This window comes from Erpetoichthys calabaricus, chromosome 12 (assembly GCF_900747795.2).
Source record: "Erpetoichthys calabaricus chromosome 12, fErpCal1.3, whole genome shotgun sequence".
In the NCBI taxonomy this organism is placed as follows: Eukaryota; Metazoa; Chordata; class Cladistia; order Polypteriformes; family Polypteridae; genus Erpetoichthys; species Erpetoichthys calabaricus.
In genome coordinates, this window is record NC_041405.2 from 163,016,167 (window position 1) to 163,029,766 (window position 13,600).

General features: G+C 46.2%; 1 protein-coding gene across 1 annotated transcript in view; it reads right to left on the bottom strand.

Moving 5' to 3' along the window:
• Positions 1 to 254: 254 nt before the first annotated feature.
• Positions 255 to 13,600, bottom strand: part of arid3a (AT rich interactive domain 3A (BRIGHT-like)) — a 48,169-nt gene continuing 34,823 nt past the window's right edge. Inside the window, 8 exon segments of the mRNA XM_028816671.2 lie at positions 255 to 3,856; positions 3,996 to 4,085; positions 10,932 to 11,133; positions 11,135 to 11,180; positions 11,182 to 11,227; positions 11,320 to 11,567; positions 12,389 to 12,572; positions 12,790 to 12,862. Coding sequence (XP_028672504.2) covers positions 3,699 to 3,856; positions 3,996 to 4,085; positions 10,932 to 11,133; positions 11,135 to 11,180; positions 11,182 to 11,227; positions 11,320 to 11,567; positions 12,389 to 12,572; positions 12,790 to 12,862 — 1,047 coding nt within the window. The 3' untranslated portion in view covers positions 255 to 3,698.

Here is a 13,600-nt window from a genome sequence, read left to right on the forward strand (position 1 = left end):
TTTGATGTTCACGGGGGTGATTGGCCTGCTGTCCCAGCGATGATCCTGCGTGATGACGTATACGGGCACCAGTTAGCCTGGCACTAGACTGGGTGCCCTGTGAGGACCTTCACACGCCTTTGATGATCCCGATTCGTCACCCATTGGGTGCTCAGATTGAGGAGACGGAGTGTAAGAGGGACATCCCAAGGACACCCCCAATCCCCCCCCCGGCGTGAAGAAGCACAGACCAATGAGGGGCGGCGAGGCGTACGTAAGCGAGAACTCGTGTTTATTCTTGGACATTTCACACTTACAATTGTCAACTCTTCTTTAAATAGGCTGAGGTTTAAATACAATCTGAAGACGGCTAGAAAATGTAAACTCTTTCCAAGTGTTCTGAATCGTGATAAAGTACTCGTGACGGACTGGCACACTCACACACTCACACACACACTCACACTCACACTCACACACACACACTCACACTCTCACACACACACACTCGCGAGACAAGGCTGACTTCAGAGGTAGAATGCGATTGATTTGTTCCTGAGTCGTAGGATGAATGCTTCTCTGTGAGGCGCCCGCCTGCCCGCCCGTCTGCTCGTTTTCTTCAATGTCACAGACGGGGGGGGGGCGGCCTTTGTGTTTTGTATAACCAGCTTCAACAGTTCATATCCAAAAGAAAAAAAAACAAAAAAAAAACACACCACAAACTAGACAAAGTAATCCCCAAAAAATTCTTACAAAGCCAAACATGAGCAAAGTCTGAAGGATTCTCTTCTCCCGGGTGATTGACGCGTGAATTGTCGCAGCATAAGGCATAAGAGCGCTGAGCGGCCGGTCGCTTCGGTCACCTCGGCGTCCCCGGCTGTTGCTTTATTTTTTTGGTACGTCTACACGTTGGGGTACAGCCGGCCGAGCAGCGCGTCCATTCAGCACTACTGGGGGGTCCGCGCTTGTCAGCTTTTAGGAGCTCCTAACGAACGCCGAGCTCGGGCTAGCAGAGACGACGCCATCTTTGCACCTCGAGAGCCAAAGTGTATGGAGCAATGAAGACGAAAGTGCAATGTGACGCGGTCTTGGGGTCTGTGGAGTCGCCCCCTACTGGCGAGTGGCAGCCACAAGGACAGACAGACAGCAGAAGCTCACAAGCAACAGCAGACTAGGAGTTCGCCGGGGACAGCGAGACGAGTGGCGGCCAACAGCGGCAGGCAGAGGTCTGCGTAAAAAGGGGGCGGGCAGGGGGGAGAGAAAGAAGACAGACGGACGGACGGACGGACGGACAGACAGACAGACAGACAGCGGCTGTAAACAGTCACACGTCCGATTGATTCTGATTAGAAATCCCCTGAGAAGAGCGATTGAGCTCCAGCAAGAACAGCACAAGATTGTACTTGACACATCATAAAAGTCACACGTATAAATATATAGACAGAAAGAGATATAGATCTATAGATATTTCAAAAAAAATAATCATCATCATCATCATCATCATTCCGCATAGCATTGTCAATCATAATACTACTCCAAAATTTTGCTGAAAAGCCCGCAAGGAGCTCGCATGCCAAAATGAAGGAGAAAAAAAAAAAACCAACAACAACAGGTGCCAACGGGCATCAGGAGTGGAAAAGTAGCAACAACATTCGTGCAAGTGGCGTAGTCGGCAGGACTAAACTCAAAAACGATTGGGCATGGCAAGCGGCTGCCTTTTCAAAGGAAACGCTGGGTCACGACTGCCATAGTGACTGGGCACACGTCGTCGCCTTCAGTCAAGACGCTGTAGCTCCGTTATGCCCCTCGTCACGCCACTCATTGGCTGGTTAACAGCACACCAAAACGGAGCAACTAAATACACAAATAAAGCAAGAGTCGCAGAATTCTGCAGCCCCCAATATTTCAAACGGGGACCTCACAAATGCCACTTGGCGGTCTGGAAATTGCACAAATGCATCAAGAACAAGTTAAAATAATAATTATAATAATAATAATAATAATAATAAAAAAAGGCTATTTACATTTACACCAAAAGAGGGAAAAAGAAAAGCGAGATGACGAGCAGGAATACTGAGCGAGGACTGGCAGCCAAGGCCACGGCTCCTCCGTCTTGGTGTACACGGTGCCCGCCTGCTGGGCCTTCAGCGGGCCGTGGGTGCAACAGGGCGCTCGAGTCCAGTGCAGGAAATTAAAAGCCTGGCGGGACATACAAGTGATGAAGTTGTCAACATAAGACGGCCCCCCCAGCCCAGAAATGCTAAGCCCACCGTCTCGTTTTAGTTAAGCAGCAGCAATGATAGAAGCACAAGATAAATGAAAAAGCCAGAAGGACTGATGGGCACAGCTGGGTGTCCACACGCCCACCTGCATTCGCTTGGCACGCAGCACCCTTCTGATAAGCTGAAGGAAGGATCCACACCACTAGGGGGCTGCAGTGAGGCCTCAGCAGTGGGCTTGATGGCCCGATTGTCACACGCGAAGTCTGTCACCAGCTGGCTTGCGTTCAGCTGTAAATGATCAGAATCAGCTGGGGGCAGATTGTGTGCCAACCGATTCTCTGGCCCAGACAGCTAGCCAAAGAAACGGCGGGAGGATATATGTGAGTGTCAAAGCAGTCACCCTGTAGTCGAGAAAGAGAAACAGCGGTTCAAAAAGAGAAACCCAAAAAAGGTCACAACATTCGTAAAATCGCCGAGACGAGGCGCGCTGTTCACGACTGTCAATGCATAGGCGTACGATTCATTCATTTTATTAATCCGTTCCATCGAGCTCCCTGAGAAGAAAGACTGAGAAACATCTGAGCAGGCCGAGGAGGAACGCAAGACGCCAGCGGCACGTGAGGCTGCCAGTAATGCGCAACGGAGCCGGAGACCAGCGGCAGCCTCCCTGAAGTTTGTGGAAACCCAACAGCACAAGTCTTCATCGTTCAGTCCGCTTGTAGACGGCGTGGTCCGGACAGTGTGCAGCTCGAGGGCCGGCACACAATAAGCCATAAAGAACCAAACCGAAAATTAAACACAACAACAACAACCGCAACGCACAAACCGACACGTCCGCTGGAAAAGGCTTGGTCTCCGTAAGACGCCTCGCTGACCTTTGTGCTCTGGCGTGTGGTTGGCCCGAAATGCCAACGAAACCCCCCAACCCATCCCGATAATATTAATATTAATAATAATAATAATAAAAATAAAAATGAAAGTGTCACTGAAAGCGTGAGGTCACATCGGTGCTTTGGTTTGCCCTGAAATATAGAAATCTTCAGTATTTTTTTTTTTTCCTGAATAAAATAGAAAATATTTACATGTTATTTTTTGTTGTTGAGCTTAGTTAACCAAAAAAATAAAATCAAAATAAAATAAAAAGACGAAGTTGTGTCAGAAACACTGAGCACGGACACGTGGAGGTAAGTATGAATATGAAAATGTGTAAACAGTGCATCACTTTGCTTTGTTCTGCTATTCTGTACATTTCAGAGAAAATAAATTATTCACAGGTCGCACTTCTCTCTCTCCTGCTACTGAAATCATCTGCTTGGCTGTAGCGCCTCCCACTGGCCACTGCGGAGGAGACTCCTGTCATAACCTGAGATAGATAGTGTACTTCAAACTTCCTGTTCCCGTTTTTGGCATTAGTAGTAGTAATAGTAGTAGTAATAGTAGGAGTAGGAGTAGCAGGAAAGCTTTTGACTTGGCATCACCTGTCCGGGGGTCCTGCGGCTTCTAAGGCGAGGGGTTGGAGGTGCATGAAGACGATGAGGTAGATGTGTGAGAAACAGGAAGTCCTGCGCTGGGGGCGCTTCGGCCACCACTTGCCTTGCTGTTGCTGGGTGCGGAGGGCGTGGATGAGCTGGTGCCTGCTGGCTGAGCAAACAGTACCCCTGAGGAAGAAAAACACACCTAATAACCAGGGGGACACTGCTGCGTTAGGAGGACGCTATCCTGGCGTGAAAGTCTGGGTAACACTTGGACACCACTAGGTGGCACACTGCCCCAAAAGCAAGACGCTGGCACACTCACCTGTGTAGACGACACCATTGAGCTCCACCGACATGTTGATGCTGTTGAGGCCACCTGATGAAAGGCTCATACTGGACTCGCCGCGGCTTTCTGGAATTACAAGAAAGGACTTTCACTTTGTGTGGCCACTGCTCAGCCCTCCGATACGCTGATGGCCACCCACCCAAACAGGACTTTATCGGAATATTCCACAAAAACACACACACAATAATAAAACAGTAATAACAGAGGTTAATAATACTGGGAGGGATACAGCCAGGATGCCCTTCAGGACAGGAGGACACGGCTTACACAAGGCTCTGTACCCCCCGATGGCAGCGAGCCCAGGCTCAGTTCCCCGCATGGGTGCCCACAAGGTATGCCGGGTATTAAAGTCCCACGGAACAGCCTTGTTGGGCTCCATGGGGGCTGCCAGGGCGAGCTGCAGGATTTGGGAATCCCTAACTCCATGGCGCTTCAACCTCACCCAGAAGTGCTTCAGAACAGCAGCATCACGGCGCCATTAGCACGCCCGGGCATTACATAAACAGAGCTGCCTGCTTCACATGGACAAGCAAAAGTCCGCTAAAAGGTGGATGAAGCTTGCAAGGAGGAGTGGAGGAGGCAGAGGAAGAGCAACCGAGAGAGAGTAGGAAGACAAATAGCTACTTTATTGTTGTGGCTGAGGTGGGAAACACTTGATTTAAAGAGTTTCCTACAGTAAAAAGGCTCTTTGTGCTTTAGATTTGTCTCCAGGACCCATTTGTGTCGAATCTTGGGGAGCTGGAGCACCCCCTGGTGTCCACATTATATATTGATCTTGGGAATACCAAAAAATAAGAATCTGGGGCCTCATGTATAAACATTTCCACACTCAAATCACAATGTATAAAACCTAAACTTGCCGTAAAGCCACACACATTTCCACGGTACCTCATACCCTGACGTATGCAATTTCTCCGCTTGGTTTTGGAGACTGGTGGCACCCAGCATCAACGCAGTGCTACTGTTCCTGTGTGATCACCCTTTCTTTCTTAGATCCACATTTCTGACGCGGCTTTATAAATACACTGAAACTAACTGCATATTGTTTATTAGTGTAATGCATCTGATTGTAATTAACCTGTAGCAATATAATGGTCCAGGGAATAGCCATAGTATTCCAAATACCAGAACTGCTTTAGCGTTGTTACGCTCACTGCATCTTCTTCTTCTTTCAGCTGCTCCCGTTAAGGGTTGCCACAGCAGATCATCTTTATCCATATTACTCTCACTGCACCACTCGGAGTATTTATATTACTGTATCTGAGTGGGGAATCACAGCAGCAGCTGATCGGAAAGAGAATTATCGGTATACAGTTTCAAGTACACACTACCTCAACAACGGCAAAAAGCGTCAAAGCCTTTCCTGTACGGACCTCGCGGTTTAGAAACAGTTTCATCCCAAGAACTCTAAACTCACTCAATCAGTCCATCAAGTGCTCCTTGTAGAACTGTTTGTACTTATAAGTACAATCACCTCACTGTAAACTTACACTACAGTTATAATATTACACAACCTGCGCCACTTTATAAAGCGCGTATGATGACAATATCATTTTAAGATGAAATGCAGCAAAATATGTTGATTATATTATACAGATAAAACTAACTTCATTTAAATAATCTGTATTGTTAATAATTAAACATGTGAGGACACGGTGCCGCAGCGTATAGCTAGTTCAGGGACTGTTCCTGCATTGCGCTGTATTGTTGCTGGTGCTGACGCGACACTGGAAGGATAATTAAACATGTACTACGAAAATATTTCAATGTTCCTTAAAAGTTTTGAAGAATCGACGTTCTAAGCTTACAGATGGCTTCATGTCTATTACAGAGCTGATTGTGTGGCGATTGGGTATTTGGAGAAAGAAAAGTAAGGACAAGAATTGGAGGTTAGTACGTTTGAAAGAGACAGTACTGCTGTGATAAATTATTTCATTGAAGGTCGCACATGGTGCAGCAAGCCTCTTGTGTGAGATATGAACAAGCACTGCGCCACCGTGTTCCCATGTTTAATAACATGCTTTAACTCCTATCATCATGAAAAAGATATCACGTATACATCTCAGTATTTTAATTATTCAGAGAGCTGTAATATCACGAATGTAACGGATTCTGTGTCCTGTCGGAGAAAAAGAAAGAACGGAAACACATAGTGATTCACACACATAGAGCACATAGAAGATCAAATACAGAACAAAGCATTTAACATCCTACTTTAGTTACAATGGGATGTGAGAAACTAATAAAATAAACGATTTTAAGATGAAGTTTATGATGTTCTACTTTAATGACAAAATAAACTACGTGATTAAAGTGGAAATTTCGAGATTAAAGTTGACATTTCGTGCTTTTTTTCCCACTGTGTGCCTATTTTTTGTCTGTACCCTAATAAGCTTTCATATGACACTCAGATGGTGGGCTACGACTTGCCTTTTCACGCCGACTTTGATATCTGACAACTTCTTTTTTATTTCGGGCACTGTGCGACTTTGTGAATTTGATCTTTCGAGTTTTTCCGACACACTGTCACTCGATCAACTTTCTTTTGTTGATTATACCACTGTTTAAACCAACAAATAGTACGTTTTTCCTTTGCCTCCACTTGGTATTCGCTGAAATTCTTATATTTTCCCCTGTGCTTTTCCCATTGTCTTTTCACAGAAGGCTATTTATATTGATTTGCATATTCAAAGAGACATAATTCTGGGAGGAGTTGGGGCGGGACAGAAGGCGCGTGCACGTGCGTTACTTTTCACGCTGATTGGGATTTATGTAATGGAAGAACGTGAAAGTTTGCGTACGCACAGATTCCTGCATCTGGATTTTTCTGTGCGTACGCACATTCCCGCTTTTCTGCTTACACCATGTTATAGTGGGAGTTCTACGCACGGCGTTATGCATGAGGGACCTGGTCACTGCCACCCGGCCCACCGAGCCTCAAGTGATGGGCTTCTCTTGGTCACGTCGGCTTTCCCATTCCATCGTCCACCGAGAGTAAGTGCATCACAGCATTGCTAGACATATGATAATTTTATGGCAAGTATGATAATACATAGCATACCATTATCATACGCATTTTGTATCATTATTTTATATGAAAATGTAATATTTTTAATGCCATAACTTGCAATCACAAAAAGTAAGAAAACCTTTCAAATATAAATAAAGTGGAAGTATACAAAAATAAACTTTACTTTCCAACTTACAGTACATTTTTTTCCCCATTTTCTTGTATTTTTATATTTTGAATTAGATATATAATATTATATATAATAATAATAATAATAATATTATATATATATATATATATATATATATATATATATATATATATATATATATATATAGGGGCACCAACGCACCCACAGGGGAACACAAACCAGTGTTTCTCTTCCCGGACATATGGGGAGGGTTACGTCAGGAAGGATTTCCTGTGTAAAATTTGTCTGATCAATATGTGGACAACAATACAGATTTCCATACCAGGACAGTCAAGGACTGGGTTAATAACGTTCGCCGCCAATACTGTTAGCCAGTACCGTTACAGGTGCTGGGGACATTGGGCTACCATTGGCCAAAGAAGAGAAGGGGAGGAAGAAGTGTTCAGAGGCAGGAAGAGAGAACGAAGGAGAGTGGAAATGAGGGTAGGGACTTTGAATGTTGGCAGTATGACTGGTAAGGGGAGAGAGTTAGCAGATATGATGGAGAGAAGGAAGGCTCATTTATTGTGAGTTCAGGCAACTAAATGGAAGGGGAGTAAGGCCAGGGGGATCAGAGGGGGGTTCAAATTGTTCTATCATGGTGTGGATGGGAGGAGAAATGGAGTAGGAGTTATTCTGAAGGAGCAGTACGTCAAGAGGTAAAAAGAGTGTCAGGCAGAGTGATGATTACGAAGGTGTGATGACTGAATGTTGTTAGTGCAAATGCCCTGCAAGTTGGGTGTGAGAAAAAAGATTTCTGGAGTGAGCTGAATGAAGTGATGGACAGAGAGTGGCGACATGTTGGTGAAAGGCACAGAGGAGACGAGGAAGTGATGGGTAGGTATGGTGTCAAGGAGAGGAATGAAGAAGTCAGAGGATAGTGGATTTTGCCAAAAGTATGGACATGGCTGTGGTGAATATGTATATGTAAGAGGGAGGAACATAGGGTGACATACAAGATTGGAGGAAGATGCTCATAGGTAGATGAGGGTCAATCTGAAGAAGATTGGAAACTGCAAAGTGGTGGCTGGGGAAAGTGTAGTTAGACAGCATGGGATGGTGGTATGTAGGATGATACTGGATATCAAGAAGAGAAGGACAGTGAGGGCAGAGCCAAGGATCAAATAGTGGAAGTTGAAAAAGGAAGACTGCAAGGTGGAGTTTAGGGAGGAGGTGAGACAGGCACTGGGTGGCAGTGAAGAATCACCAGACAGCTGGGAAAGTAGTAAGGGGGACAGCAAGAAGGGTGCTTGGCGTGACATGTGGAAAGAGGAAGGAGGAAAAGGAAACCTGGTGGTGGAATGAGGAAATACAGGAGACTATACAGAGGAAGAGGATGGCAAAGAAGAAGTGGGATAGTCAGAGAGATGCAGAAAGTAGACAAGAGTACAAGGAGATAAGACATAAGGTGAAGAGAGAGGAGGCGAAGGCTAAAGAAAAGGAGTATGATGAGTTATATGAGAGATTGGACTCTAAATAGAAAGAGAAAAGGACCGGTGGGCTAAACAGAAGGACTGAACTGGGAAAGATATGAAGGGGGTATGGTGAGAAGATGGAAAGAGTACTTTGAGAGGCTGATGAATGATGAGAATGAGAGAGAGAGAGAGAGAAGGTTGAATGATGTGGAGATAGTGAATCAGGAAGTGCAACGGATTAGCAAGGAGGAAGTAAGGACAGCGATGAAGAGGGTGAAGAATGGAAAAGCTGTTGGTCCAGATGATATACCTGTGGAAGCATGGAGGTGTTTACGAGAGATGGCAGTGGAGTTTTTAACCAGATTGTTTACTGGAATCTTTGAAAGTGAGAGGATGCCTGAGGAGTGGAGAAGAAGTGGACTGGTGCTGATATTTAAGAATAAGGCTGGTTTATGGTGCAAATTTAATGACGCACTTTTAAAGGCTGGTTGGTCAGAGAACCAGGTAGATGAGGTTTGTCACATCTGCTATTGCAGACTTATATTCAATAGCATCATTACATTTACTAAAGAGTAACCCTTATCAGAGGAGTCAAATGAATTCAAACTGCAGATGGACTGTGATGTTTGCTGATGACATTGTGATCTGCAGGCTGAGGAGACCCTGGAGAGGTGGAGATCTGCTCTAGAGGGGAGAGGAATGAAGGTCAGTAGGACCACCAAGACAGAACACACGTGTGTAAATGAGAGGGAGGTCAGTGCAATGGTGAGGATGAGGGGAGGTGGGTGAGTTTAAATACTTGGAATCAACAGCACAGAGTAATGGGGAGTGTGGAAGAGAAGTGAAGAAGAGGGTACAGGCAGGGTGGAGTGGGTGAAGAAGAGTGTCAGGAGTGATCTGTGACAGACGGGTATCAGCAAGAGTGAAAGGGAAGGTCTACAGGACGGTAATGAGACCAGCTGTGTTATATGGGCTGGAGATGGTGGCACAGGAGACAGAGCTGGAGGTGGCAGAGTTAAAGAAGCTAAGATTTGCATTGGGTGTGATGAGGATGGACAGGATTAGAAATGAGGACATCAGAGGGTCAGCTCAAGTTGGACGGTTGGGAGACAAAGTCAGAAAGGCGAGATTGAGCTGGTTTGGACATGTGCAGAGGAGAGATGCTGGGTATATTGGGAGAAGGGTCCTAAGGATAGAGCTGCCAAGTAAGAGGAGGAGAGGAAGGCCTAAGAGAAGGTTTATGGATGTGGTAGAGGAAAATGGTAAGGACGGAGAGAGATGGAAAAAGATGATCTGCTGTGGCAACCCCTAAATGGGAGCAGCCGAATGAACAAGAAGAAGAAGAACAAGGTGGTATTGACTTGGTACCGAGGTACTGGTTCTTGTGAATGTGTAGTTAATTCACATGACAAAGACAGAAGTTAGGTAGTTCTGGTCAATAATCCTGGTGCCAAGTTGCATGTTTCACTGCAAGCTGTACGTGTAACAACATTGACCCAATGAACCTTTGCTCCTTCTGAGTCACAACGTTACATCAGAGCAACAGAGTTGCCAAAAACCCACATGCACCTATGTGCCGCAGTTGGATGGTGCCAACAATGATGCCGACTGATGATACTCAGCATGATGTCTCATGCAGTCCAGTAACAATAATGAAGATCACATGGACTTTTTTCAAGCCAAATGTACATTTTTCATAACGTTTCAAGTTACATTTCTTCACGATCGGGGAAATGGCTTTACTAATGTGCGTAAGAAAACTACCTCTAGTAGTAAATGTTTCAGAACATACCACTAGAGGGCACAGGATCACTGAAAACAACACAAGAAAGTAACACGGGATCCATCCTGCACTTTGGGAAATGCAGGACTCCCAGCAGGGCTGTCCACATCACGCCCTTCCAAATGGTACAACTCAAATGTGCCAATGTGTGACGTAATGTTGATGTCTCACCTCACCACTTTAAATAAAGCAGCTCAAACTGAGATGTCACTTGCTGGTCTCACTGTGCTTACTACCCATGACCTTTTATTGTCATGAAAAAACAAAATAAATAAATTAAAATGAAACCTAATCTTGAACAGACTTTTGTGCAAATGTAGTCACTGATCTCCCAAAACTCCATCTGGACACACACCAGACCAGAACAAACTGGGAAAGGCACGACATCACAAGTGCTCCCCTTAAAGCTGCCAGGGCACGCGGGCACAGGCTGCAAGTGCAGGGCACAGACAGAGCAGGCTTAATGGCTCAAGGGTCAGGGCATTAAGAGCGAGTGGCCCACGTGTCTTCTTACCTTGGTTGTTTATGCGGATGTTCATGGGAATCTGGGTACTCATAGCCAGAAAATTCTGCTGCAGGGCTCGCTGCATGATTCTCTGCTGCTCATCTGCCATCAGCACCATTTTTTTTTCAGGTGGCTCCCCTGCATCTAGCTTGTCCCGCAGCTGTTCCAGTGCAGCCACCTGAGCAGCCATGGCTGCCTGAGCTGCTGCCGCCTGTACTGCTGCCCGCCTGAGCTGCCACCATGGAGTGACCGGGGCAACGCCACTGGCATGCGGCTTGGCAAGGATACAGGCCCGCCATCATCTTCTACAAAGAAGAAAAAAAAAAAGGAAAGAAAAATGTTTGGTAGGTCAGGGCAGGAAGTGCTTACCATACTGTGCTTGCTGCGTCCACTGTACCTGTTTTGATCTTTGGGATAGGATTCAGAGATCCTCCATTGGTCACTACAGCTACATTCATACTGGGCATGCCCAGCTTGGGAGAGGACAGCATGGTGGGAGTCCCATTGGGGGAGTAGGTGAAGAGCGTCCCCCCAAAGCCTTGTCTGCGCCCTTCTCTTCTATTGCTGTCAATGGCTGCCTGCAGTTCATTAGGGTTGCTGAGTCCCCGCTTGTCACATTCGTAAGGGTACAGATACTTCATGTATCTGAAAAGAGAAAGACACCAATCACTATGCTGTATGGAATGACAGCAACAAATCACAGTATCAAGAAAGACGGGTGCGCATCATTGTGTTGATTTCATGCAAACAATTCTGTGAAGAAGTATTTCCCCCCTTCCTTATATCCTCCGTTTGTGTGCATTTCACACAACCAGTGTCTTCAAAGCGTTAGGCAATGCGGTATTAGAGAATAGGAGCCTGAGTGAACACACACTAGTTTATAAATCACAACTTTCTTCATTCAATTCATCCAACACCTCTGTTGTTCATGTGAAAAAGTCACTGCCCCCCCCCCCCCCCCCCCCCCCCCCCAGTAAATACTTCACTGCTGTTAAAGGTGCTGCCACAATCACAACTGAACACTTCCTATAATCTGGGCATGAATTGCTTGTTTTAGTAGGGGATCATTTGCCCACCACTGGGGAGAACCCAACAATTCTCCATCGGACATAATGGCAGAATCCCAGGGCCTCAGACATGGCCTTGTAAGCCTTTTCCGATTTAAGAAATTGCAATTCTTCTCCCTCTTTTCTACTGGCATGTCTTTTAATCAAGCTCAAGTATTCCTCAAGAGACCTTGCGGTGACCACTTTGCTCTCACGGCAAGGGTCAGTACCAGGTGAGGTTTACATTCAATTGGGCTGGCTCTGTCCACTCAGCAGGTTTGAAATATTAATATTTGTTCAGCAGATTCAGGGAGTGATTATGGGGGGCAATAACCTTTTCACACAGGCAATACACCTGGTGGATACGTTTAATACGTATTAAGCAGCACAACATCAAAGACACACAATGTTGAAACTTACTGGGTCCTGAGGGTGAATGCTGCACTGGTGATCGAGGTAGGCAAGTTGAGGCCTTTAGTGATTTCTCTCCACAGCTTCTTGTTTATGACCTCCACCAGCCCGCCCTTCTCGGTCACAAGCATGTACAGCATGTAGAGATCCAGCACCTGCTTGGCCATGATGGGAATCCGATTGACAGGAGTCCCTGGGAGAGCAAGACAGACAGGTGAGCAAGGGGTACGGGGTGGCGAGATAGACAAAACCGCTGCTACCAAGGCCCAGCAGAGGGGTGGCAGAGCAGCATACTGTCTGCAGCTAAATACGCCCCCAGCACCCCTCAAGCCCCCAGGCAACACAAACACAGAGCATTACATTTGTGTGATCTGGTGTGGAAAAACTTAGGAGAAAAAAAAGAAACTCACCTCGCTTCTGCATGAAGCTGAAGAGGTCGTCCAGAAACTCTTTACGCTTCGGATCGGCATCGAGTTCATACAGCTGCAAAAGAGAATTCATGAAGCATGACACTCCGGTTTGAGGGAGCGGCGCTGTCTATATACCGTACATGGCAAACACTGACTGCCCTACACTGTCAGCAGCTTTCTTCTCACTGCTGCCAGCTCCTTCCAAATCCTGAGCAAAGCCAGAAATGTGTGCCCACTAGGGGCAGCACAAACGTCCTCACAGGTGGCACAGTGGTAGTGCTGCTGCTTTGCAGTAAGGAGACTGTGGAAGATTGTGGGTTTGCTTCCTGGTCCCTCCCTGTGTGGACAGCGCTTTGAGTACTGAGAAAAGCGCTATATAAATGTAATGAATTATTATTATTAAACTAGACTGCCAGACGGGCACCACTGCAAAACACTGCATGATGGGATACATTACCAAACGGCTGACCACGAAGCTCAGTGTCGCTCTGACTGTTGAAGGTCTCGGGTACTCTACTGGCTATATAGTGCCCACGCTGTGTGTGTTTGTTAGTACCCAGGATGGGGGATGACGTGAAAAATGTAACAAACTCTGGCCACAAGACCATGACATCAGCCCTGTCCCTGCACAGGTACTTTCCTTTTCACTGTAACAACAGCAAACTTGCAGGTGACATCAGACGATAAAGCTGCTTATTTTCTGAAGGACATAGCGCCCCCTTGTGCCATGTGGAACTGGCATCCCCACCCCCAATGTTGCCATTCTGATGTCACAGGCCTGACGGTATTGCCAAACTTAATTTCCTCTTTT